We start from the raw sequence: 26,138 nt of genomic DNA, 5'->3' as shown, positions 1-26,138 counted from the left end.
TTGGATAGCTTAAAAGTTGTATAAAAGTCTGGGAAAGTCGTATAATACCCATATATTCAAACAAATGAAGGAACAATGCACCCATCAAACATATACAAACCGCAAATAACCAAATTCAGCACAGAAGCTCTAGTGTCTTAAGATCCCAAAAATTCCCAAGAGCAGTGAAGAGAAGACGGCAGACCCAGAAATCCCCAAAAGGAATGCAGCTCCTTTATCCATGGATGGTGCCGGTGCCGGCGCCATTGCCGAATCTTGAGCAGAAACAGTTGCCACAGCAAAGACCAGGATGATCATGGCCAATGATGAAGCCTTGATTGTGCTCACTTGTGCCATTGTTTTGTGATGAATGTTTGAACAATGGTGTATGTGATCAAAGAAATCTGGAGAGTTTAAGACTTGTATTTTTTGTGTGAATTTGTTATATGGAAAAGGTTGAGTTTTGCAAGGAATTTATAGGGGCTTTGTGTGTGGTTGTGACCCAATAGTAATATGAAGATGAGTTGTAAAGAGATTGACAGGTGAGACCAGTTCGAGTCCAGCAAGTAAAGTGGTGCAATCTTTGTTGGGTTGTCACAATGGCTTGTGTTTTAGTTTACAAGTTAAATTACTGCTTCGTCGGTGATCCTTTGACGTTAAGGGATTTGAGAGTAATTTTGAAGGACAAGAAAAAAAATATAATTATCAAGAAAGAGAAGGAAAAAAAAAAGTACCATTAGCAATATAGGTGTATTAGAAAATTCTCACATGTGGGATCCCGTAGAATTTTTTAAGTATGGGATGCATTTTCAATCATTCATTAAATCAATAGTCCGGACTCACATCAACAATGGAAAATGAATCCCACATTTTAAAAATTTATGGGTTCTCGCACTTGAAAACTTCTCTAGGTATGTTAACCCTGATAAACCTTGGGGGAGATGATAAAAATCTATCAATTTAATAACAATTAGTTTTACCCATTTTAATTTTATTGAGATAAATATAATAAATTATTAAAGGATAGAGATAGGTTATCTACCATTCACCCAACATTTTTTATAAATAAAAAAAAATTTGTTTATAATCTAGTTACTTAAAATTTATCAACTCTAATCGATATTTTTAGGTAATTTAAATGTTCTATAATAAAAAAAAAAGTAATTTAAATGTTTGATTGAATGAATGATCAAATTTAAACCACGTACAAAAGAAAAGTCGAGTTTTTTTTTTTAATACTCCACTATTTATTAACAATTTTTATATTTGATAGCCAATAAAAAATTGACACTAATAATAAAAGTTGAATGGGAAATGGGAACGAGTAGGTTAACCGTCAAAAATAGAAACAGGCTGTGCCACCGCCACAGCCGTTTTCTTCTTGGACTTGTTCTCTGCTCATCGCTCCAGCTGTCCACGTTTTTGTGGGGTCCAACGCTTTCACTCCAACCTATATATACCCCAAACCAAACCCAGAAACACCAAATCGACTCACCGTCTCCGAGATCATCTATACCATCTTTCGATCTTCGGCTATACACGCCAACTGTTCGATCAAAGTCCCCAATGGCATCATCGGCAAGAATTCAATCTATTGTCCTCTTCGCGTTGGTGTCTATCTTTGCCGCTGCTGTTTCTGCTCAAGACTTCGACATGGCGCCTGCGCCTGCTCCGTCTCAGGACAAGGGAGCGGGTTACTCTCTTGGGATGTCTGGTGCTGTGATATGTTCTTCTCTGGTTTTGTCTCTGCTTGCTCTGTTGAAGCACTAGATCTGATGATGCCTAGTTTCTGGGCTGGTGGGGATCTGATTATTGATTATTATTATTTATTATCATTTATTTGATATTTGGGTTTTTGTTAGACATGTCTATTAATTAATTTTAGTCATAGTGTAATAAAAGAGAGATCTTGATTTATCATCTCTCCTATTTTCTCCTATATAGCCATGTATTGTACACTCTTATATATATATATATATGATCTATTGATCTAGATATGGTTTTGGTTTGGCCTGGTTTTCTTCCAGAATGTAAAACTAAGAATCCGTCTAAGAAGAATATATGAACCATGTGATTTATGTCCCATTACAGGCTAACACTGCAACAAAAAAACTGAATCAAATCCTTTCTTTTTTTTCCAGCAGTAACAGTAATGGCTTCCAGCTCTCTGTTTCAGTCTTTCTTCCTTCCGTTTCGAATCCTAAAACGTTAATTAAACCATAGAATATATGGACCTGGCCCGCATGACCCATATGAAGAAGTTTTGACTCTTCATTGATAATTCATTCCATCTGTAAGCCTGACAGGTAAGCCCAGAATGGTAATGGGCCGACTAAGCTAATGTGAGCTGCCTAATGTGAAAAGACTTGGGTGCGGGATCCCGCTGATGAAAACCCACACCGGCCCATAAGGCCCAAGGTAGAACTACAACCCAGAAAACGGCTTACTAGGTGAGGGTGCCTTATTATAAACTAGAGTTGATAGCCCTATTTTTTCGATGTGGGATACTCATCAAACCACCCCCCTTGGACAGCCGACGTCCACGGTGGCTACGCTCGCCCTTCAGACGGTAGCCCTTTCCCGGACGGCAGCCCTCTCCGCAAACACGACTCTCTCAATGAAAGCACCGATGATGAAAACCCACACCGGCCCCATAAGGCCCAAGGTAGAACTACAACCCAGAAAACCGGCTTATTAGGTGAGGGTGCCTTGGATCCTTATAAACTAGAGTTGATAGCCCTATTTTTTCGATGTGGGATACTCATCATCGGCACTAAACACCATTCATGCACGACTCCATCACGTGTGAGAATCGCACTTATACCAAATGAATGATGTTAGTTTCATTTGGTGTTAAATGGATCCAAATTTTCGCAGCTCATAATGGTAATCAAATTTCTTTGCACCAAAAGAGACCTTTGAACTTGTCAATTTCTTGATTAATTCACCATCCATCAATTCCACCACAAGACTCGTTCAAAAAGCCAAACCCAAATAAAAATAAAATTGGAAAAGAAAGACAGCCTAAAATAGGACAAGAAAAAATCCAACTATAACTAACATTCCAAAAATAAAGCCTTGACGATGCCCCTATAAATACCACTCACCACCCCCCACAAACATCTTCAGGCAGCAAATTGATCAAAACTACTCCATTTCTAAGGCGCAATATTTGGACCTTTTTGTCTAATTTAGAGCGCCACCACCAAAATCAATAAACTAGAAATGGAAATGAAGAAGGTTGCCTGTGCCGTCCTTTTCGCCGCCGCCTCCATCAGCGCAGTGGCGGCCAGTGAGAGCCCTGCCGCCGCCCCAGCCCCACACAACGCGGCCTCCGTAAGTTTGCCGGCTGTTGGTTCCTTGGTTGGTGCCTCACTAGTGTCATTCGTTGCCTATTATCTTCACTAAATTTATAGAGGAAAAAAAAAGAAAGGTGGGAATAAATAAGAGTGATTTTATGATGATTTCCCTTGTTGGGATATGTTTTGATTTGTAGTGTTTTTCTCCTTTGTTTTTGAGAATTTCTCTACTTTGAGTTTGAATATTCTCTGGATAATTTCATACTCAAATGCAATAAAATGTCTCTCTTGTTGCAATTCCATTTCATGATGTTTATTGCGTCCCTTTATGTTTTTTTTTTAAATAGCTCGAGAAATATATTTTTCGTTAGAATCGAATTTTGAGCACACATATATTTAATCTAGTCAATTGACAACCGAACCACCTCTCGTTGATGTGTACGCGGACTTGGCTGCAATGTGACTGTGTGACATGAAGTGTAGATATGACAGGACTGTTGAAATCATACATTCGATCTATGTTTAATTTCTGACATTGTTTTTATTAAATTAATAGCATACAATTGTAGTAGTGAAATCATTTGTAAAAATTTGTGTGAGTCCATAACTCTTTAGGACGATCCTCATGACCATGACCTTATTATATTTCTCAGCTATGGCCTCCTGACACACCTCGACATCCACACTCTTGTAATCTCAATGTCGACTAATAATAAAATTAAAGTACTTTATAACCTAGTTAGTCATTCTAATAGCAAAAAAAAGGAATATTATTTACATCCCATTTTTTATTAAATATACCCTATTAATCCTTTAAAAACACATTAAAATGGGATGTACTTAATAAAAAAATTAGGTACAAATAATGTTGATCAAACAAAATTCGGTTGGATGCTGCCCATTGTTTTGAAACAAAAGAAATTTTTGACGAGGCGTTGAATTTTTTGTATATGAATATTGTAAACCCTAAGGCGACCAGTGTACTGCGTACCCAACGCTTACCCACCAAAATGGCCTCTATGATCTCACGTAGGTTCTCTTCTAATTTCTCCAAACTATCTCCTTTTTATTCATTTTCTTTGTCAAAGCGCCAAAGCCCTGATCTCAATCTGTTCGATTTCACTGCTTCGTCTCATCAAGCGGCCGTTTTTGAGGATGTATCTCGCCCAAAATCCACATATTTCAATCTCTGTTCAAGTAGGCTGTACTCTACTTCTGTTGCCAAGTCCACAAATGGTGAATCGAATTGGTTATTCGGTAAACACCCTAGAGTGGTTTCACTGAATAGTCATCATTCCTCGATTGGGATACCCCACTATTCTACCAAAAACATTGATTTGAAGCCCTCATGCTTCAATTACAGTTATGTCAAATCATATTCTGGTTTTGGGGCTAAGTTAAGCAATCCTTGCATAGATTGGATAACAATTGAGAAACCCAGATTTTTTTCTACATCTGGTTCATCATCAGACACTGATGCAACCCAAAACCCCAAACCCCAAAACCCAAGTGAATACCCTGGCCAAAATCCCAATTTCAAGCACCAGGAGATTGAGGGACCTACAGTGGAGCGTGATTTGTCGGCTTTGGCGAATGAGACCCGAGAGGTGTTGGAAGGAATGATGAAGACCATTTATGGGCTAAGCAGGGTCATGGGTCTTCTGGGTCTGGCTCACTTGGGGCTTGGAGCTTGGATATCTTACATCACTCGATCGTCTCCAATCCTAGAGGTCTCAATTCAGAGCTTTCTGGCATTTGGGTTTCCCTTCACTTTGGCGTTTATGCTGCGCCAATCGCTGAAATCGATGTATTTCTTTAAGAAGATGGAGGAGCAAGGTAGGTTGCAGATTCTGACACTGACTCTCCAGGTTTCTAAGAATTTGAATGTCGTCTTTGTTCGAGTTCGCGGGGCTTCTTTCTTGTGTATTGCAGGCATGTCCTTTGGATTGCTGTTCACTTTGTTTTCGAGATGAGTGTTTGTGTGAAATGTTTTTGGAGCTTCTTGTATGAAGTTACAAATTATGAATTAAATTTTTTAGTGGGATAAATCACATTGAACAAACAAATGCGACATTTTGTTGAGTGTTGTTTAGCTGAATAATTTATCTACTGCAAACTGTATGAATAAAGTTCGGACATGGGAATGTTCAATGCTTCACCTTAAGACATGAAGTGAATTTATTTTAAATATTTGGCAAGCTGATTTAGCCATTGAGGAAATGTCACTATGTCAGCCCTGGATGGAAATTGAATTGGCAGCTTCATTGTTTAGTCTGGCATTATAGTGTCACAGGACTGGACAAGTCCAGAAAGTTCATGCTTTGGCAGCCAACATGAGAAGATTTTCTCTCATTAACAATGCCATTTATGTGGGTGCTCATGTAGTGTATGTTAGGTTCTTTGGAAAAACCTTGTGTCTGCAGGATTTTGAAAAAAAGGGGAGGTCACTCCCTGTATGCTTGTTTCCTTTGGCTGATTGCTTCATATGGTGAACGCTCTTAATGGCTTTGGGTCTTAGGCTTCTTATTTCTATAGGACCAATAAGTGGTGGCTGTGAAGATGAGTCTTGATAATATCAAGAGACGAATGATCAGTGGTGAATGTTACATTATTTGCGGATGACGTCGATGATGATGATGCTGAGGACAACACTGAGGTTGTTCGCTCCCTGGTTTTGGCCTGGTATCGAAGAATCATTGTTGATGAGGAGACTCTTGGAGCTTTCGCCAATGCTGGTAGCTTGGAGATCTTAGAGATCTCCACTCAGGTTCCTTCTTCTAGTCTTAATCTTTTCTCCATAAGTCTTTGCTTCTGGTCGACTGAATGCAATGTTTTTGTTTTCCCATCCGGCCCTCTAACAATTACTCTACGCGATATCAGAGCTCTGACTGGTCTTTCGCCTCTTGGCAAAACAGTCGCTGCTTCGCTCAAACTGAAGAGCACTAGCAAACCAGTCTTTGAAAATACCATCTTTAATTCTTTCTCTGCATTTTCGACGGTTCAGTAATCGCTCTGAACTCCCTTCTCTTCTCTTCATGAGCGCATTGCTTTTATTCACTATTGGCTTTGTAAATGTATAATCTACCCTCCTTTCGCAAAAGACATCCAGGAGTTATCCTACTCTTTCTACAGAAATAGTTGAAGGTGGCAACTTCTATCTTTGCCAATTCGTTGTGGCAGCTATTTCCTTTCCGGGGCCTATCTACTTTAGTATATTAGATCAAGCCCAAAACTTCTTTTGCTGGATCTGGTCCTCTGTGGATCGTCCAACTCTGGCTCCAGCCCTATTTTCTTCATTTTGGCGCACACAATTTTGTTCCTCGCCCCCCTCTTGTCAAGTTTTTTTCCCCTTGAAGAGCTAAAGATTTGGGACTTGCCGAAGCTCGCTTCTTTTCCAGAAAAGGACCGGCTTCGTTCGATTTTGAAACTTTGTCTATGGTTGTCCACTGCTCAAGAACAAGTGCAGAAGGGATGAAGGACCAGAGTGGTCCAAGATATCCCACATCCCTTATGTTTGCGTAGATGAGGAAATGCATATACAATCCAGACTCTACCAAGACTTTTCCCCAGTGAAGAAGGTAGGAAAATTGAGAGCGAGATGCAATATAGATAGATGGGCAGCTATAAGTCTATAACAGATGGTGCCATGTTTCTCTCTCAAAATTTCCATGTCGCTGGAGCCAGCTCCATTAACCAGTGAGTAGCAACCACAAAGATCCTACAATACTCAATGGCAATATGTGCAACGAGGAACCTCAAGGCAAAGACATAAAGCAGACAGTTGCTATGTATCAGATTAGCAGCTTTGACAACGAGCACCATCACAAAGAAGAAAGAAACCCCAAATTATCACTTCCAACTAGAATGATCACAAAAACAGTATTAACAACAATATATGGCAACACAGAATATAATCAAATCAAATACAACTACGCCACCAAAATGGTCACTGATCAAACGAAAGCCAACCAACCAGTTCTCTTTTTCTGTACATATATATATATATATAAAAAAAAATTTTCTTCATCAATTTTTTTCAATAATAATTCAATAGGAGAAAAATAATGATCCCCAAAACAAAATAGACCAACCACCCATCCACCCTATTAACAAAATTTCAATCTGATAGGATCTGTAACTCAGGGCAGGAAAAGCTGCATCCAGGGAAAGGATTTAGATCAGTCCCTCTTCCTCCCAATCAAGATATAAAACGCCAAAATATTTGCTAAGAAATAAAGCCTTCCTAGTCAATCTGCTAATCTATTCCGGGAACATCTCCATCTACGCAAGGGTCGTACGCCATTCACAGAAGACGAGTTTGGATTCATCGTAGTTCTTGAGTGAATATTTTTGACCGGTTAACATGGGCACATGGCTCAACACAACATTAGCGGAATAGAATATGAGCTGTTTAATTAAGTGGTACCGGCACTCCCATCTGCCTTAGACTCTGTTCGGATGTAGGTGAGACTACGAGCCGTGGGGGAGGGAACAGTGCCCCCAGGTACAAAAGCACCACTTTCAGCTTGGGTGGGCTGTGCATCTCGCTTCCACTGAAAACTCCTGGCACCAACTTTAATTGGAAGACGAGGCCTAAATGTGCCAGACATGCCTCTTGGAAAAGGAACTCGAGGAAACCTGGCAGCAGCAAATGGAGAACCCCGAGCTATGCGAGGCCATGTCGTAATAGGAGCACCTTCTTGATGCCCAGAGCTCCGCCTCACAACCTGCAAGACAACAATTGCACCAAATAGTTGCTTCAGAAGCCATAATTGCACATGCTGAAAATGAGAGGAAAAAAGGACACACTTGCTCCACATTATTTATTATCCAATAATTAAACCACCAAGCTTATATTAGAGACCTCGCTGCCCACACGATGTCAAGAACCCCTCGCCACATCTAGATACATTTGTAGAGCATGCACACACAGGCAGTGACATATACTAAGGAGCAATAGCATCATACAATCAAAACAAATCACCTGCTTGAAAAATTCTCCCACAAATGTATGTGTCATTTATTCATTATCATCATAATAGAGATTACTTCCATATTACTAACCCTATTCTGTAAGAATTTTTTTCCTAAAGATCCTATAACTTAAGGGAAACCAAATAGATTCCAACTGTAACTAGGACTCGACTTAACAAAATAACATTATGAAAGACTAATAACAGGACCTATTAATAATAAATTCAAAATTCCAGAAATACACCATCTCGTAGAAATTAAAGATAGCTTAACTAAATTGACCCTAGTATTACCAATAAAAGATAAAATGACTCAAAACTAAATAGAAAAATTCTTTGACATCTGCATCACTAGATTTACTCAGAAGACGTGCAATAGCCTCAAAACAAAGAAGGATGTACCTTAGGTTTTTAATTTGAGTTGTTCCATACAAATAAAAAAAATTAATTAAAATCATCGGGAAAATGTTGGGGAGACATCATTTATTATCTCCCTCTTCTTTCCATTCTAAAACCCTTCATAGGTCCAATTGGCTTAAAAAGTCTCCTTTCTGTAGGAACAAATTCAGCAAACACTCTCACGACGTCCTCCCTCAACATTTTCCACTTGGCTTTGTAACAACCTAAAATCACGGCCAGACGCTTGATTTCCTTCAGTCATAAAATGCTTATAATTTCATCTACCAATTTTTTTTAAAAGAAAATGGAAGAAGGAAATATAGCTTGGCAACTTCGCCATCTTCCAACACAAAAGCCTGTCACCAATCCGCGTCTAAAATTTGGAGCAACTAAGGCAATCCGCTCATGGATTGAAGTTATTCTCACCATTTAGCGAGAGAAAATGCAAAAAATACAGGGCAAAACCTCCTCAACAAAATGAAAAGCAGCAAACACCAGTGCCAACTGCCAAGGAAAATATATGAGCAAAGCAATAACACCACAACTATAGCTGAAGGCAAAAAAATCTATATTCAGAACCTTGAGAATCCGCGACATAAAGGAGGTTCCATCAAGAGACAATGCATTGTCAGCTGCCTCTTTTCGCATGAATTCTACATATGCTGACCTGCTTATCCAAAGTTAATTGAGTAAAAACAGGTGATAATAAAAGAAACTTTTGACAGAGTTAAGAAAGCAGAAATAGCATTTGCAAAACATTACCCTCTTGGCTGTCCAGTTGCAGCATCAGTAACTATGGTCACTTTCAGTACTTCCCCAAACTTATTAAAATGACGAGAAAGACTGTCCTTGGTAGCAGCAAAATGCACCTGTGTCATTGTCAAAAATAACATGTAACGTCTTGAAAACAAAATGAATAAATTTCTATCATTGAGAAACTAGTGCATAACTTATTACATTGCTAACAAAAATGGTTCGAGAATCAGCATCCTCTAAAGGACGACCAGCAATTGGTAAACCTGTACAAAAGGATTATTCAAAAGAAAAAGAAATCAGCAGCAAATACCAAGAGCAATGACCGGAATCTATTAAAAGATTAGGAAGCAAAAACCGCAATGGATGCCTAATACGAGAATAAAACAACTATAAAAAAGCAAGAATCCTGATGTTAACACAATGATATTAATTCCAGAAAGTGTTTCAAAAAACACCGATAAGGTTAACAACTCACCAGGAGCAGATGGTTGCGTCTTCTGAAACTCTTCCGGAATGTCTTGAGCAGGTTTTGCCTGATACTCATAAAGACCACAAGTTTCATTTTTAGCAAGTTGAACAAGGATAAAATACATGAAAGTGGCATTCAGATTTTGCTGTGGTCTTATCCGTGAAAAATATATACATGATGTTAAAAAAAACACTATATTCACAATGTTTTCTAGGGGACAGAGTACTATGCTCTTACTATATGTACACAATGGAACTAAAAGAGAAGAAACCTTACATTGCCTTTACTGACAGTGACAAGGTTGTTGTTCTCCTTCATTAGTTGCAACCCAGATTTGCCAAAGCCTGAATCACCCTTCTGGACAGAATTCCAAACATTCATGTCTGCAACATCACCTGGCTTCTGATATTGAGAATGCTTCCGGGTATTTACATTCACAGAAATATCCAATATATTACGAGAAGCAGTTGCTGAAGCAACAGTTTGAGCATGATCTTTGTATGCAATTCGCATATTATCACTCTTTGCCACACCATGCTGAAGTATTATAGATCCTCCAGCACGGTTTTCACCAGATGTGTCAGTGTGGGGAACATCTGTAACCCTGCGGCCCATGACATTGACTTCATCATATCCATCATTCTTGGACATAGAGTCAGAGGGCAACCCAGTTTCACTTTGCATCATAGTCGTATCTGAATCATATTGTCCGCCATAATCACTTTTGAGATGATAGATAGATTGAGTTCCCTCCTGAATTTGGTTAAAATCATCATATTCTTCATCTTCCACAACACCCTCAGTGTAATCTGCAATCTGCTCAGCAGTCCCCGCAACATTTATACCACGACCAAGTCGATCAAACACACTTCCACCAGATTTGACTTTTAATGCATCTTCGGCAGCTTCGGCCACAGCTTTGATTACTCTTGCCATTGGGTTTGGAACTCTTGCAACCGACCGAATCCTCTGAGGATGATCAATTGATGTCATGTCTTCAACAGGTGCAGAAACCACAGAACGAAGACGTTTCAGTGAAGGTTCTTTATCTGAAGTAGATGGTCTAGAAGTTCCAACCGCATCTCTCACCGCAAATTGGAGTAACCTTCTAGGGGCATTAATAGTTGCTTGAGAAACTGCCTCCCTCTGTCAAGAGTTCACTATTATGGATTAAAATATTACATTAAAAGCACAAGGTGCATCCTTCAATTAAAAAAAAAGTCAGCCAAGTGTGAACAAAAGGCATTTCAATCCTTTCAAAAAAACAAGACATTTTAATATTAAAATGTGACAAAACCAAAACTCAAAATGCATCATACACTTTGCTTCCTTGTAAAAATACGCTTTTAAAGACTACAAAGGCACATAAAATTGAACATATTCCAAGTATGAACATAAAATAAAATAAAATGTTCCCACGTAAAACACCACTTTTTCCGAGAAGAAAAAGGAAATATATTTAAGATGGGGAGGATCAACTTTTAATTTAAAAGGAAAGAACCCCCCCACCCCCAAAAAAAAAAACAAGAAGCTAGTTCTCATACCTAATGACGCAGAGTTCATTCTTATTATCATCCAATGATAAAAGTACAAAATCCATTTTCACCATGTAGAGATTACTGCGCAGTAATACAAGAAAATGTTGATAAGCTGCCCATACAAGGACAATTGATGGGGGGTGGGTGGATGAATCCAACAGGTCGATGTTACTCACCCTTAGCACTGGAGTACAAATACAATGGAGGTGATTAATCCTAAGAACAAACAGAGAGATGTAAGGGTAATGAGGATGCATCATTGGATGGTGCTTGCAGTTTTTAGGATCTAAAACAAATCAAAACATGTGAACTTCATGCCCAGACAATCTTTAATACAGGGTCCATCCAAAGGTAGCTCCACCATTACAAATCAAACAAGCATGCAACGAAGAATTTATCCATGAGAATTCTAGAAACATATAGACCAAATGAAAACCTAAGGATGACGCAAGTGGCTTAATCCATCTCCTACAATAATCAGGATTACAAAACAACAGAATATGAGATACAATATATAATCACCATAAAGGCTAAAAGAGGAGATAATTACATCAAGGAAACATCCAAATTTCTACTCCCCAATCCAACAAAGCAATAAAGACCTTATTTCATTCCCTTGCAGGAGGACAGGTTGTACCCATAAACCCACAACAAAAGATCCCCACATCTGAGTAGAAGCTTTTTATAACCCAGCACAAAAGCGTGCAAGTGTGTGCGCTTCCAACTATCTGGTGGTCGAAGAGAATGTACAATGGAGGATACATTACACTCTTCAGACTAGTTCACCATTTGAATACCCCAAAAAAAAATATATATATATATATAGATATATAATAATTACTTGATTCAAGAATTTAAAGAACTTCAAACCTTCATGGATGGTCGCTCATCAGGTCGACTCCTTTTCCTCTGATCTGAATGTAGAGAAGTAGGAGATCTCCTAGGGTGACCTACTTTGTGATGAACTTTCTCCTCAAAATGAATATTTTCAGCCTTAGAGCTCCGAAGAGGAGGTGGTTCAGCAGCATCCCTAGCTAATCCTCTCCATTCCCTGTTATGACGGTGTCTAGATAGCTTATCAGACTTTCCTCTTTCTTGTTCAGCATCCAAGCGGTGAGAATCAGTTTTTACACCACTGTCCTCCGACACAAGTTTTGTATTTGATGCTTCATCTGTATAAGATTCTTGATGCTGTACATACAGATTCAAACTTGAAGACAGATGCTCCCACAGCCTGTGCAGAGATTTTAATGACAAATCAGTGAAAAGAAACAACTTGGAGCTCAGTTGTTGAGCAAATGTTTTTTGCAATCTCAACTTTAACTTCAAGATGAAACTAGCCCTCCAACAAGTGGACACATGTTAGATGGATCTCACAATTTTTCTAAAATCTTATTATCTTGACATTATTAATCGAAGTTGTAGGAGTCAGGGATGTTGAAAGAAAGTAAATACAAAAAACTATACATACTGACAGTCATCCAAAGCAAAAGAAAAGTAAGTTGGATCTACATAAGTTATAATTCTTTTCATTAAAGTTATAACTCTTTTCATTAAAATACTCAAGGAATTGAAAAAGAAATTTTGAGGAAGGGGATACAAAGCAAATCTTCCCTCTTTATCAAAATGAACTTAAAAATCAAATTACCAAGATACAAAAGAATAGCTGTCATCCCCCAAAAAGACATTCAACTCGTTCCTCGCTTCTTCCTTGCTCCTACCGTTCCTCAGCAAGACAATCACATATTCCTGCCAAAAGCAAATCAGTAGTTGGACAAATTTGTTGCACCAAATAATACATTATGCAAAACAATTTGCAAATATACAATATTGCGAGAGAAAAGATAATCTCCATATCCTTTGGTAAGTCATGCCACATACTCAAACCTCATACAATGTCAGTACATAAAAAAATGCATCACAGAACCCCAATTGATAGACAGCAGGGAATTCCCATGCTGTATGAGCCATGAAAAAAATGCTTAGAGAGAGAGAAATAAGCCAAAATTAAAAAAGAAAAAAGTCCTTTCAAAAAAAAATTAAAAAAAAAGTAAGAAAGCTAACTAAAAGTAAAATAACAAAAATTGAGAAGCCACAAATAAAATAAATAGTAATTTAGAGCAAGTTGCAATTAAACTCTCAAATATGTTCACTTTCAACACAAAATTCCTTCTAGAAGTAATGAATTTGGACTAATATCAGACCCTTAACATCATAATACAAATCAATCAATATCAACAAAAAAAATTGTTTGGTAGCATTTTGCATAACATGCGGCCAGTGGTAGTAGAGCTGCAATTGTACAGCCTAGAGGTCACATGTCCAATCTCTGAAAACAGTGGGGATAAGGTATGCATACATTCTGTCTGTCCCCGACCACGCCCACCGCGGTAGCCTTGTGCACGAGAGTTGTTTACCACTTTACCTTTATCAAAATTTCTTCAAATTGAAATCCAACTCAGAGGAACAAGAAAAACATTTTAAAACTATAAAGCAATTTAACAAGCACAACAGTATATTTCAGGTTATCCAAACAATGATGAATAATTGGCAACTGAGTACTTCTTAGATGAGATCTTAAGAATCATCCAAAATAATTGAGATAGTAACAGGCAAACAGCCCACATTTTTCGTTGCAAAAGGAATATAAGGCTAATATTTGATGGTTCCAAAGTTCCACCATACAACAAATATTCATGTATGATTATACTTCCTGAATATCTTTCTTACCATTTAGGTACTCATAACCAAAGAATTTTGATGATTTCCTTCACAAATAATTAATAACTTCTTCTTTTAAAAACCAAGAAAATGAAACCATCCAAATACACCAGAAGAGCACAGAAGTTTGCCAAAAACAAAAAAAAAAATGTATAAATCGTCTAAATGAAATAATGCCTGAGATACATTGACAATCCAAATACAATTGAGCCAATGAAATTATGAAAAACAAAGAACCCAAAAAAATTGACAATATTCGTATGCAACCCCCAACCCCCCTTCCAAACCCCCATAACAGTACCCTTGAAAAGAACAACTACTTGCAGATTATCATTGACATAATGTCATCCAACTGCTACACAAAAGAAAAGGGAAATAAATCCAACAAAAAATCATATTGGAGCCCCAACTTTCCACATACTCTACAACAGAAATACTCGATAATAAGATCATAATCACAATAAAAAAAGGAAGAACACGAATGATGAGCTAACATCCATCGTCCCATTTCTAGCAAGCGTCTAAAGGATGAATCATCTAAATACAAAATGCAAGGCCCCACTAGCAGATGCTACCTCAAAGAACAAGAAAAAATATACTGAGTGAATCAATCCCTCAGAAATATCACATTCGCTTTCTTTAATTACTGGAGGTAAGATAGAACACTTGGTACTTGATTCCATGCACGACATAATCAGTTATAAACGATTGAACATGAAAAATGTGAGGATAGGTTAACTAGACCTTATAGAAGTGAGCAGAATTCAGTAGTGATTACTGCTACCAAGATTCTAATACGCTCATTCTTTAGCAGAAAGGCAGAAAATTGATTGTGAAACTGGTAACTGCCACCTTTCTCAGAAAATATAAATGTTCGCCATCTAGAACCAAACAATGGTTCACCATCCAACAGCCGGCAAATCAAATCACATTGAGCTGAACCAAACTAATCAGCCACCCACGTGACTACAGCTGATGCAATCTATCCCGTTTACATCTAACCAACCTATATACGTTACAACAAGCAGCAAGTTGAGTAACTGAAAACTTGTTCCCTTCGCTTCATGGTCTAAACTCTTCCTGTTCTTGCACACATCAAACATAGAGATCCAAGCATACTGTGATTTAGAATCACTACACTAATTTTTAACCTCATGGAGCAGTACCAAGCGACGTGCCCTTTCATCTCAAGCATGCTTTCCTTAATACCTAAAACTAAAAGCACCCCCTGCAACTTAAAAGCTCTACGAAAACTGCTTTCAGTTCAAAAAGCCATTCTTAAGTTGACGTTCAACCTTAAACCATCTAATGAAATTAGATAATAACATTATCAATATTCTTATCAAATATCAATGCCCAAGGGATGGGGAAAAATAAGGGGAAAAAAGGCAAGTATACAAGCTGGCCAAAACACTCATTTCAACAGTGGGCCATCCCCCATCAAAAGGATTTCATTCACCTCCAATAAGGAAACTAGATGCATATTTTCAAAAGACCAATATTAAAGGATAGGCACAAAACCCAAAAGGACAAAAATCATCTGCAAAACAAGGCAACATATCACGATTCAAAGTTTCAAACTTCTATAGACTATAATGCAAACCCAAATCTCAAAGGAATGTTACTACCCTGTCACCACAGCTGGACCCATGCTCAATAGCATGGGTAAAGTGATTTCAGTCCCTTAGTCAGCAAGTGGTTAAGATATAGACAACCAGGCCATTTATCGCATAACCGGATGGAGTTCTGTATCAAGCCATTCAACATATAATTGCACTTTCCACAGATACTCATTCCAAACAGGTTCTCCAAAAGGGTTTAGAAAAAAAAAAAAAAAAAAGAAAAAAAAGAGGAAACCCAATCTCCATAGCCAGTTCATGACTCAACAGTAGGTCAAACTAAATAAAAAGCAACCAAAAACCGCTAAAATGTTCAATCCAGGACATTAAGTATAATAATTAGATAAATAAGCAAACCACATTTCTGTGGAATTCTACACCATTTACATAGCATGAACCCGCTTATGCATATACATTGAGATACGTACCACAAGAGTATCATCAGTGTAATCTCCCATGAACTCCTTGAGCTGATCTCTCACCGTCTCTCTCAACAAGTTCACTCCATCGCTAGAAAAATTAACCCTAAAAGTCTGATCATCCACGCTTCCCATCTCAGAAACCTTAATCGACCTCTTCTTTGTCAATTATCCAATCCAGACGCCGTTCCCAACAAACCCTAAATCGACGTGTGTTCAAATGCAACCGACTATAGGCAGCGCAGGGGCGAGGAATTCGATTAACGCAGACAGTTGAGGAAACTTTCTCGGAAAGTGAGGGAAAATCTGTCGGTGATGTTGGGTTTTGGCATGGGAAGAAGATAGTGTAGGGTTTCGTGGAGTGGAAATCCTCGAGATTTGAACTTCCGCGGTAGAGTGAATGGCTTTTTGGGGCTTCCCTTGTATGTAAGAAAAAATATCATATTTAGAGAGGCCAATATTTATAGAGATGGCAACGACATTAAATAATACCAAAATCATTTTTATTTAAGTTACCTTATATCAAAACGGTTTAAGTATTTAAATTTCTAAAACCGAAACCGTTTCATAACTATTTATCATCGGCTATCCGTTTACCATTGAACTTTTAATATTTTGTTTTTTTTCATAAATGATCGGATAACCATTTTTAAATTCACAAATTCGAACCCTAACCCATTCCACATTTGAACCTAAACCTAAACCTAAAATTCGAATCATGCATTAAAAATGTAACAAAATAATTTAATAAATAATTTAAAACAAGTTTACGACTAGTCAACATTTAAATTTTAGTCACAAACAAAACAGTTCGATTTGTTACAAACAAAAATGAATAACTCAATTCACTTTTTATAATATACTTTGATTTATCGTGTTATTATAGTAAGAAGCTCTATCATTCTATTATGTTGTTTTATTTGATATGATTTTTATCATGTTATAATTTACATTTATAATAGTGTATTTATATAGTATGATTTAGAATATTATCAGTATAATTCACTTCTTTTATAATACTATATTAATAAGATATATTTTATTACTAGTATAATTAAATTTATTTATTAAACGATTCAGGTACCTTTAACCAGGCATTAAAAACCAAAACCAACCCTAACTTATGACGGGTTTGAAAATCAAAACCAAAACTGTTTTCAAACCCTATAGGTTCGGTTTTCGAGTTTTAAACAGATCGGATACCATGTGGATAGTGTCCGGATCGATTTTTTTGACATCCCTAATCATATTTTATGTACATAGCCAAAAAAAAGAGTAACGAAAAAGATATATATTAAAGATATATATAAAAGGACTTACTAAACGAATTCCACTAATTAAGCCCAGTTTTGGCTTGACTATTCCACCTCAAACGATAGATGGTAAAGAAATAATCAAATCCATTGATTGTTTGAAGTTTTGCAAAAAAAAACCCAAAAATCCCACTGGGTAACAAAGAGACATAACTGGAAGACAAAGGGACATAAGTGGAAGAATATATATATATATATATATAGTTAGAATAAATTTGCTTTACAATATACTTGGTACTAAATTAATAATAATCTTTCCAATTGTGAACAAAATTTTCAAATTTTATTTTCTAAATTTCGATCTCCCCACTCAACTCAAATGTTTTGACAAGTTGTCCAGTGTCAATATGAGGACTTGAACACATGAGTTTGGATTTTCTCCAACTCAAATAATAGTTCTACTCATTATGAACTTCCATCTCACAAGGGGTTTCTGGAGCTAAAAGTGATGGCCGAGAGTTGGCTGAGCACCCATGCTTTGGCTCACTTTCCTTGTACCAAAATCAGGACCATTGTCTTGGGAGATCAGATGGGGTTCCTCTACCAAAAAAGCTGAGAAAAGAACTTGGGTAATATCCATTACTCTTGTACATGTTGAGCTTGGGAGACTAATCAGAAGCTATTTGCTATTTTCCTTACAAATGCTTTCATACAGTGTGCTATCGTTAGAAATGATTTAGGTCATTTGACTGCTAAACTCTACTCTACTCTCTCTCTCTCTCTCTCTCTCTGAATCCACCTCCAAAGGTCTCTCTTAGCATCTAGGTGCAGAAAACTGTAGTCTCACCACAATACCACATAAATCCAAGTTTACTTGGATAATACTTATTCTCAAGTCCATTCTAGCAATTACTAACAGTTACAAAGGATGTGGTGCCTGAGCAGAAAAAAGGGAAGCAACAATGGTTTTGATAAATGCTTGAGAAGCTCAGACATTTCCAATACCTGGGATCCCCACAAAGTACCCAATAACTTGCGGAGTTGCTGCAAGGAAATTCATGCATCTCGGTCAGACATGTTTAGTCGCAAAAGACCAAGTTAAATCCAGTTCCAGTAACCAAAACCTTGAGCCAGCAACTAATGAACTTGTGGACACACATAATTAACATCACTCACTCCACACAAAAATTGTCTGGTATATCATACATGTGGATTCATGTATGGTCTGTCCAAACTCTTAAAACAAATAAACAAAGGAATTAATATCCAACAGCATATTGATTCAACACACCAAGCTATGCAACTTATGAAATCATATATCAGAAGGATTGTCAAACTCAAAATATGACAGTTTGAAGCCGAAAGAAACTCTTTTTATTAACATTCAATATAAGATTTCAGGAGTACATGCCTTTGTATCATCATGATCTATCTTTACCTCAAATTAACAACTTAAGTGTCATGATCAATACATCTAAAATGGGTAATCATCCATAGAGATCTATCAGAAAAAACTGATAGCAAGGAATGATAAGAACAGTACCACTAATATTCACATAGTCTATCCTGAAAAAGGTTAGCATGAACAAACTACAAAGAAGATGAGGAAAAGCCTAAGGATGGTCCATGCTATATGAAAATCTACAAAAACAAATTGAATTTACATGTCTAAAAATCTACAAACAGTAAGCATTTTAGACAAAGTAGGCTTTAATTGGTACTCTAGATGAGTTTGTAATAACAGCTGCTTCCGGAGAGAAGAATCTGATAGCCATTGCCACAGGGACACTTGAAGTTAATAGTGAGGCAGTCCCCTGTTCTCTCCACATTCACAGCTTCAGAAAATTCTGCCCCACAATCAACCTGCGATACAGGAACCTCACAATACTTAAAACTGCAGTAAAACTCAAACAAGAGCATCAATTCTAAATCTTTCAAACTAAGTGATTAAAGAGGATAATCTTGCAAGATATAAAATCAAACCTTCGCAGCATTACTGTAACTGTTTTTTTCAGCGGTTGCTTCTTCCTCTTCTTCATGCAATAGTTCTTCACACCATATTGTCATCTCCTTCAACCCTTCTTTCATCCTCTTCATCCTCTGTTGTCATGAACATCAATCAATTTCAAGATCCACATTAAACCCAATGATAATCTCAAGAACATCTAGAACGCCAAAAAAAAAATACCATTGAATTGGGGCTCCGCTCCACACCCATCTCATTTGAGCTTGATGACCTTGAAAGGCTCTTAGCAGGGGAAGGCATAGGGTCAGACACGGACCTCCGCAGTGAGGGCGGCAACGGTGGCAACAAAGCATTGCCATCCACAGGCTTAGCATTCTCCGGTGGAGATTGCGGTGGACAATAAGGATCGGAGGCACAGCGACGAAGAACAGGGAAAGAATGGGTCTTGGCGGAGGGACTGGTGTCCGGAAGAGAAATCCTGGTGAAGCCAAGAAGGTTGGAGTTTTCTTGCCCAGAATGTGTTTGTTGTTTGTCCAGAAAGAGCTTCTTGGTTCTGGGTTCTCGCGGGTCAGTGACTGTGGCGATCCCGGTGGAAGGAGTAGCGAGCTCAGGAGACCGGCGCTTCATGGGGTTATGGTGGAGGTCCGTTGATGGTGACGGTGGAAGAGGAGGTGGGGTTCCAAAGCAGCCGCAGTTGGTGCAAAGTGGGAGGGTGTTGTTATGGTTGAGGTGGAGGAAGGACAAGTTGTGGGTCGATCGTTGAATAGCGTCAACATTTTCGATCATTTGGGGTTCCAATTCATGACTCAACTTCAATTCACTCATTTTTCTCTGAAATTCTTGATTCTCTGCGAATGGGAAACGATCGAATGAAGACAGAAGCCAGGGATTTTACTAAGGTCCACCTCCTTCAAAAGAGGGGATGGTCCACCCCATTAGAATAAGAGTGTTAAAATTATATGTGAAGGTTATGATGGTCTTTTCCAAAACTTATATTTTAAATCGAACAGTTTTTAACAAGGGTGGATTGAGGGTGGACTGACAGTCGGGTGGACGTAAGACGGTCCCAGAAGCCAGTGAACTGAAGAAGAAGCGGGTATTTAAGGAATTGAAAGAAGAATTTAAGTCTTGATCATCTGTGGGCGGGTCTATGGGGTAGCCTGGGCACAACTGGTGTTTGAATGTTAAAATCAGACACGTGTAAAAAGTCTTCCAAAATTTAACGGTCACTGCTTCGACCTTGGCGGCAAATTGATCTGTTATGCCACGTATTCTATGAGGTGGGCCCAGTCAGTATTTCTCGGCCAAAGATGATATTCCACGTGTTCGGTGACTCACGACCACAGAAGACCAAACAGCACACTCTTAATCCACGTCCCTTCATCTGCTACAATCACAAGCGGTCAAGTATATCTCGAGCTCTTCTCGCGATTGATTCGTCCAACGCAGAAGCAGATTAGATGAACCGACATTACCAAATTGTTCCACTCCAATTCCAACAACGTTGTTTGTCTCCGTCTCTGTCTCCCCAAGCCCTGTTCACTCTTGGGGTTGGTCTCTCCCTCTCGACATTTTTTAGTTACTTTCATGTTTTGTTGGGGTTAAAATTCAATTGGGTTGCCATTTGATGCTTTATGTGGGTTCTGGTTGTTTATTTTTGTTTCAAGGGAGTTCGGGAAGTTATACTTATGTGGATCCGGACCAACAGAGGTACTTCTTTGAAGAGATTTTTTGTCTTCCCAGTGAACAGGTTAGGGGTTCAATCACTTTTACACTCTTGCGAAAATTAAGCTGATATTTTGTTCATGTGATGAAGCGGGAAAGTTTGTTTTGATTATGCTATGATATGCATTTCATTTACCAGTTATGAATACCATTTGGGAGAAATTGAACATTTTCGACCCTGATGGATATGCTGTATGGAAAGAGCATGCAAAAGAAGTTCTTTTGTCAATTGATTTGCTTAGTATTAGTAGAGGACCCGCGAAAACTTGAAACAATTGCATCCCTTAATCTTGATCGCAGATGCTCACTATCACTATAAAAGCTACTGGGTGAATAGGTTCAGTATGTTAATTTAGGTACCTAGAGATACAATAATTTGCATTGTAAGCTATTTGATATCAGCTTCTTCCAATTCCAAATATTACACAACATTCTGAGTCCTGTTTATGTTGGTACTTGATACCTTATATTACTTGATAAGAGGTTTGTCAGTATAGAAGTGTTGCAACAAAGCCCTTGATGCTAAAATTTGGACATTAACTTGCCAGAAATCCTGGTGTACTATGTCAAAGGCAGTGAATTGCTTGCGGGAAATGCGTTGGTTTGACAGGGTTCAATTGTCGCTGTGGAGAAGTATTCAAAAGAGTCCATCACTACTCAGACAAACATGCATGGTTGCTCCTATGGCTATCTTTCTGATGCAAGGCGTGCCATTGCCAAAGCCAACCCTGTGATCAAGGCCAAGAAGCTATATAAAATCTATAACTTCTTCATCCTAGCATTCAAGGTAGTGGTGCGGAACACTCAGAAGGTCGAATGATCAACATTGTTGGCATAATATATTTTGAGCATCTCTTCAATCCGAGAAACCATGCAGGTTACATCTTCTGCCAAAGTCATGTCTTTTCTCAAGTGTTTTGGTTGGTTGGCTGGTTATTGCTGGTTTTCTAATGGTGTTTCAGTTGGGCAAATGAAGCATCGTTGCTGTTGTTCTGATATCCATAAAAAACGACAATTGAGATAAGGTGCACTCTTTTTTATACCATTAAAAGTAAAGTCTTAGGAAAGGCCATTGATAGTTTTGTTGTCTGAAAAGCGGTGACTAGTGTGTATGTCTGGCATGCCTCCACCAGACTGAAAGGAGGCCATCTTAACATGTGCTTGTTGTCTTTCATGACTCATCATGCTCTTAATTTGGGTGGCAAATCAAAACTTGAAAGAGGACAAGCATGCTTCATCAGAACATCACTGTACTGGAATTTGTGCTGATTATCAGGGTTAGGCAAAAAATACTTTTCCTTTTTCCTTTATGACTAGGATTACTCGCTTTAATGAATAATATTAATTATCTTTTATCGTAGGAGATGATTCAAACCTTCGGTCTATTCGAAATCCTAAGTAACGCTATCGGTGGTGGACCCATGATTTCAATTCAAGTTTGTTTTTTTGACAAAATATAACATTTGGTCTCTCAACTATACTCGTAATTTCACTTTCGTCCTTAAACTTTTTTTACTCTTAACTTCATCCTTCAACTATTAAAAGGTATTTATTTCGTCATTCAAGTGAGAGAGTAGCCGGGAAAATACGTCGTGGCATCTATTTCACATATCGGAGTAATCCTAGTTGGTAAATTTTGACAAATGTGAACGATATTATCCCTAAACTATTATGTCTAACACTTTTGAAGAGTTAGATGATAGGTGTAAAATTTAAGCTAAGTATGATGACAGGTAAAAATTACACCAACTGAGATGTCACGAATGATTTTTCTAATGTCGAAATCATTTGAGAGACAAACAATGTATCTTTGAATAGTTGATGGACGATTTTAAGGGAAAAAAGTTTAAGGACAAAAATTAAATCAAGGATATAGTTGCAGGATCAAAAGTATATTTTTGTCATTTTTTAATAAAAAAATACCGCAGAGAAATATGTTTGCGGTTGGAATCGGACTTTAGGCACACATATGTTTAATCCAGTTCATTGTCAACTGAACTCCCTCTCGTTGATCATTTCAAGTTTGTTGGGTGTTTTTTTTTTTTTTTGAAAAAGAGGTCATAGATATGATTGTATTAGGTTACCCAATAAATTGAGTAACTGAGGCCCATAGGCATTCGGGGCTACCATAAAGGTGAAACACAATCTAAGGAATAAAAAACAAAAACAAAGTAATAAAACACAAACACTAAACCATCGAAAATCGTCAAAAATTGTTGGACGACATCGGATTACATCAGACACCGCCGAACCACTGTCCAATGAGTCTGTCTCCACCTGTCTAAGTCCGGTAATAAAAACTAAACAAAAAAAATAAACACAAACTAGTACTTGGATCTATAACACGGATCTTGACTTCCCCTATAACAAGAGATGTCAAACTCTCTTAGATCCGAAATCTCGTCACTAAAATTATGAATAGATGTCGTTGGAGCTCCATAAACACCAATGATCAAAGATCCGCGACAGATGAAATAGATTGAAATCCAAAGAAGATAATCCCTGCAAAATCTTTATTCAAAACATAAAACATCATAAAATAAAATAGATCTGGACAGAGAAATGACAGATCTAACCCATTAGAGGAAAAGGTGAAAGAAGATGGGAAGGGGGGGTGGCGTCCTAAAGCTTTTCCAAATCGATTTTTTTTCCTAGAGAGAGGGAGAGGGTGTAAGCTATCTCTGTCAATGCTCGATTTTTTTTCCTAGAGAGAGGGAGAGGGTGTAAGCTATCTCTGTCAATGCTCGATTTTTTTTACGAGTTTAGTTTTCGATTTTTTTTACGAGTTTAGTTTTTGTTATGATAAAGTTATGTCATATTTTTAAAAAAAATATTAATATACATGTAATTATGAATTTCATTCTAGTAATGGGTCTTAAAATAACATATTTTTTGTCAAAACAAAACGACATGTTTGTCTGTTTATAAATAAATCTATAATTAGATTGATAATTGGACATTAGTTATAAAAATGTCATAATAATATACTACAAAAATTTAATCATACATTTTCTTAAGAGTGATGGAATCTACGGTGATAATAATATGAATATTAAAATCGCACATGAAATCAAATGTCGGCTCCTACGTGGACATTTATGGAAGAGGGACCCATCCTATCACTGATGAAAGCGAAACCTGTTTGGTCGTATCCCCGCCGCCTGTTGTGAATCACAGAATCAAAGCCGTCCATTCTTGCCGTGTTTGACTTTCTAACATAACAAGGCGTAGACCGGGTCAACTGCATGGGCCACCTGCAATCTCGTTGTCATCCAGAAATCAAAATCCAAATGGAGTAAAGCTGTTTACACCACCTATGTCCACCCGCTGACCCGCCTAACTCGGTAGTCGGAACCCCAACTAACTCCGTTATATGGGCTCAATGAGTTAACCGGCGGAATATTTAATTCGCATACTAACTCATATTTCTTTGTATGTTACTGATGACGTCCAAAACTAACTCGGGAAAGTGAGTTTAGGGACCCCCAATTTATTTTCGGGGGACTTCGTCAACGCTCAAATCAATTGAAATATTAGTAGGAGAGTAATATGTTTAGTGCTCAGAGCTCTTGTCTTTAACAATCAAAAGTTAAGTGCCTGAATCTTTTACATGACAAAAGAAACTTTGGTTAGGATGGTGAAATTTACTATGATAAATCCTTGCAAATGCGAGAGGTCGCAAGTTTAACTCCCACACCAATCAATTTTAATGTATGTTAATGGGCACATGGTAGGTTCTGTGGATAACTCTTATTTGTGGGATTTAGTTTCGTTCTCTTTACATGTGTTTCAAACCGATCTTACCTATCGAGTGGGATGGGTTGACGACCTGAGTTTAGAGCTGACCCAACCGTCCGATGAGAATGTTGGGCCGAGAAATTCTTGGTTACCAAAACGCTGGAGGTTCCATTTTATATGAGTTTGAGAGTTCTAATTTAGGTATGAGTAGATATCTTCTCCCTTGATTCTTAGATGAATTTATAAGAGGATGAATTACATCTTGATTCATTTCTTAAGTGGAGTTTGTCTCCTCCATGACTCTTAATTTTCCTTAATGTTTGGTTACTGGAGATTTTCGAGGTGAACTACTGGATTTATACCGAAATGACAACTTGGTATGGCCGAGATGCTATCTTATCGATTACCATGTTCACATGGACCATTAGGCAACTCTTCTAGTACTACTCTTTGCTGCTTGAGTGTCTTCTTCTCGACCGTCAAATTCAGCTTTGCATGCCTTGGTCAGATATAGAGGCGAATTTGTGAGGCACCTTAGTTCTCGTGTGAGATCGGTGATCTGTTTCACTTGTTTGCATTCAAGTGAATGGTAATTTTGGTATCATTATTTTTTTTGACATCAGACATCATGTAATTTCGTAGAAATTGAATTGGATCAAAATAATCAGATTAACAGCTGTTAATCGATGGATTGATCCATTATTTTTATATTAAAAAAAATGACGGTAACTGACCCTATACACCCAGGACATCTTGCCTTTCAACAGCGAGACGCATGACCGACACACGTGTCAGCCACAGAAAGGACTGATGTGACCTAGTCGGAAAAGAAAAGGTGGGTCGTGGTCAGCTTGGGCGGCTTAAATCCCATTGACACAAATAATTAGAGAAAAAAGGGGGGAAAAAAAAAAGGGTCAAGCAAATGGAACCTTTTGTGAGTTGTTCGGGATTTGTTATGGTGTGTTTGGTTGTAGCATATTTGAGAATGATTGTGGGCCCCAGTTTTCAGGCAAAATTTGTGCTGTACCATTTGATTTATTCTAGGGGAGACACACTTTGATTGGGTTAGGGCCCGACAGCGACTCCATGATTGCCAATAAAAACTTTAACAGAATATAAATTAATTAGTGCATGCACTTTCAAAATTAGTTGTTAATTAATGAAACAATATGCTATTTTACAATAAATAGACAGAACTCAAAATGTTTATTTATTAATGATGCATCCCAAATGTTTATTTATTAATACCCATGGATATGTGATATTCCAATGAAGAATAATATC

At 37.8% G+C, this 26,138-nt stretch overlaps 6 protein-coding genes across 6 annotated transcripts; 4 read left to right on the top strand and 2 right to left on the bottom strand.

Moving 5' to 3' along the window:
• The first annotated feature begins 1,293 nt into the window (after window positions 1-1,293).
• On the top strand, window positions 1,294-1,976 carry LOC120014115. The gene has a single exon (XM_038866036.1). The coding sequence runs from the start codon at window positions 1,294-1,296 to the stop codon at window positions 1,747-1,749; it is 456 nt and encodes a 151-aa protein (XP_038721964.1). The 3' UTR covers window positions 1,750-1,976.
• A 966-nt stretch (window positions 1,977-2,942) lies between these two features.
• Window positions 2,943-3,578, top strand: LOC120015705 (arabinogalactan protein 23-like). Its single transcript, XM_038868240.1, has one exon. The coding sequence runs from the start codon at window positions 3,205-3,207 to the stop codon at window positions 3,385-3,387; it is 183 nt and encodes a 60-aa protein (XP_038724168.1). The 5' UTR covers window positions 2,943-3,204; the 3' UTR covers window positions 3,388-3,578.
• A 672-nt stretch (window positions 3,579-4,250) lies between these two features.
• LOC120014914 lies at window positions 4,251-5,446 on the top strand. Its single transcript, XM_038867032.1, has one exon. The coding sequence runs from the start codon at window positions 4,289-4,291 to the stop codon at window positions 5,249-5,251; it is 963 nt and encodes a 320-aa protein (XP_038722960.1). The 5' UTR covers window positions 4,251-4,288; the 3' UTR covers window positions 5,252-5,446.
• Window positions 5,447-7,228: 1,782 nt separating this feature from the next.
• Window positions 7,229-16,604, bottom strand: LOC120014912 (nucleolin 2-like). Its single transcript, XM_038867031.1, has 9 exons — window positions 16,182-16,604; window positions 13,062-13,162; window positions 12,284-12,647; window positions 10,152-11,021; window positions 9,882-9,939; window positions 9,608-9,669; window positions 9,413-9,519; window positions 9,230-9,317; window positions 7,229-8,005 (listed from the first exon to the last, which is right to left on the bottom strand). Exons 1-9 carry the CDS (start codon window positions 16,305-16,307, stop codon window positions 7,694-7,696), a joined length of 2,088 nt encoding a protein of 695 aa, XP_038722959.1. The 5' UTR covers window positions 16,308-16,604; the 3' UTR covers window positions 7,229-7,693.
• Window positions 16,605-18,953: 2,349 nt separating this feature from the next.
• Window positions 18,954-20,248, bottom strand: LOC120015676 (dystrophin-like). Its single transcript, XM_038868202.1, has 3 exons — window positions 19,614-20,248; window positions 19,409-19,525; window positions 18,954-19,288 (listed from the first exon to the last, which is right to left on the bottom strand). The coding sequence occupies exons 1-3, from the start codon at window positions 20,214-20,216 to the stop codon at window positions 19,148-19,150; spliced, it is 861 nt and encodes a 286-aa protein (XP_038724130.1). The 5' UTR covers window positions 20,217-20,248; the 3' UTR covers window positions 18,954-19,147.
• A 418-nt stretch (window positions 20,249-20,666) lies between these two features.
• Window positions 20,667-22,476, top strand: LOC120014113. Its single transcript, XM_038866035.1, has 4 exons — window positions 20,667-20,671; window positions 20,841-20,941; window positions 21,059-21,141; window positions 21,727-22,476. The coding sequence occupies exons 1-4, from the start codon at window positions 20,667-20,669 to the stop codon at window positions 21,934-21,936; spliced, it is 399 nt and encodes a 132-aa protein (XP_038721963.1). The 3' UTR covers window positions 21,937-22,476.
• The last annotated feature ends 3,662 nt before the right edge of the window (window positions 22,477-26,138 follow it).

Source organism: Tripterygium wilfordii, chromosome 14 (assembly GCF_013401445.1).
Source record: "Tripterygium wilfordii isolate XIE 37 chromosome 14, ASM1340144v1, whole genome shotgun sequence".
Taxonomy (NCBI): Eukaryota; Viridiplantae; Streptophyta; class Magnoliopsida; order Celastrales; family Celastraceae; genus Tripterygium; species Tripterygium wilfordii.
Note: the sequence above shows the minus strand (reverse complement) of the source record. Positions and strands in the feature narration are given on the sequence as shown.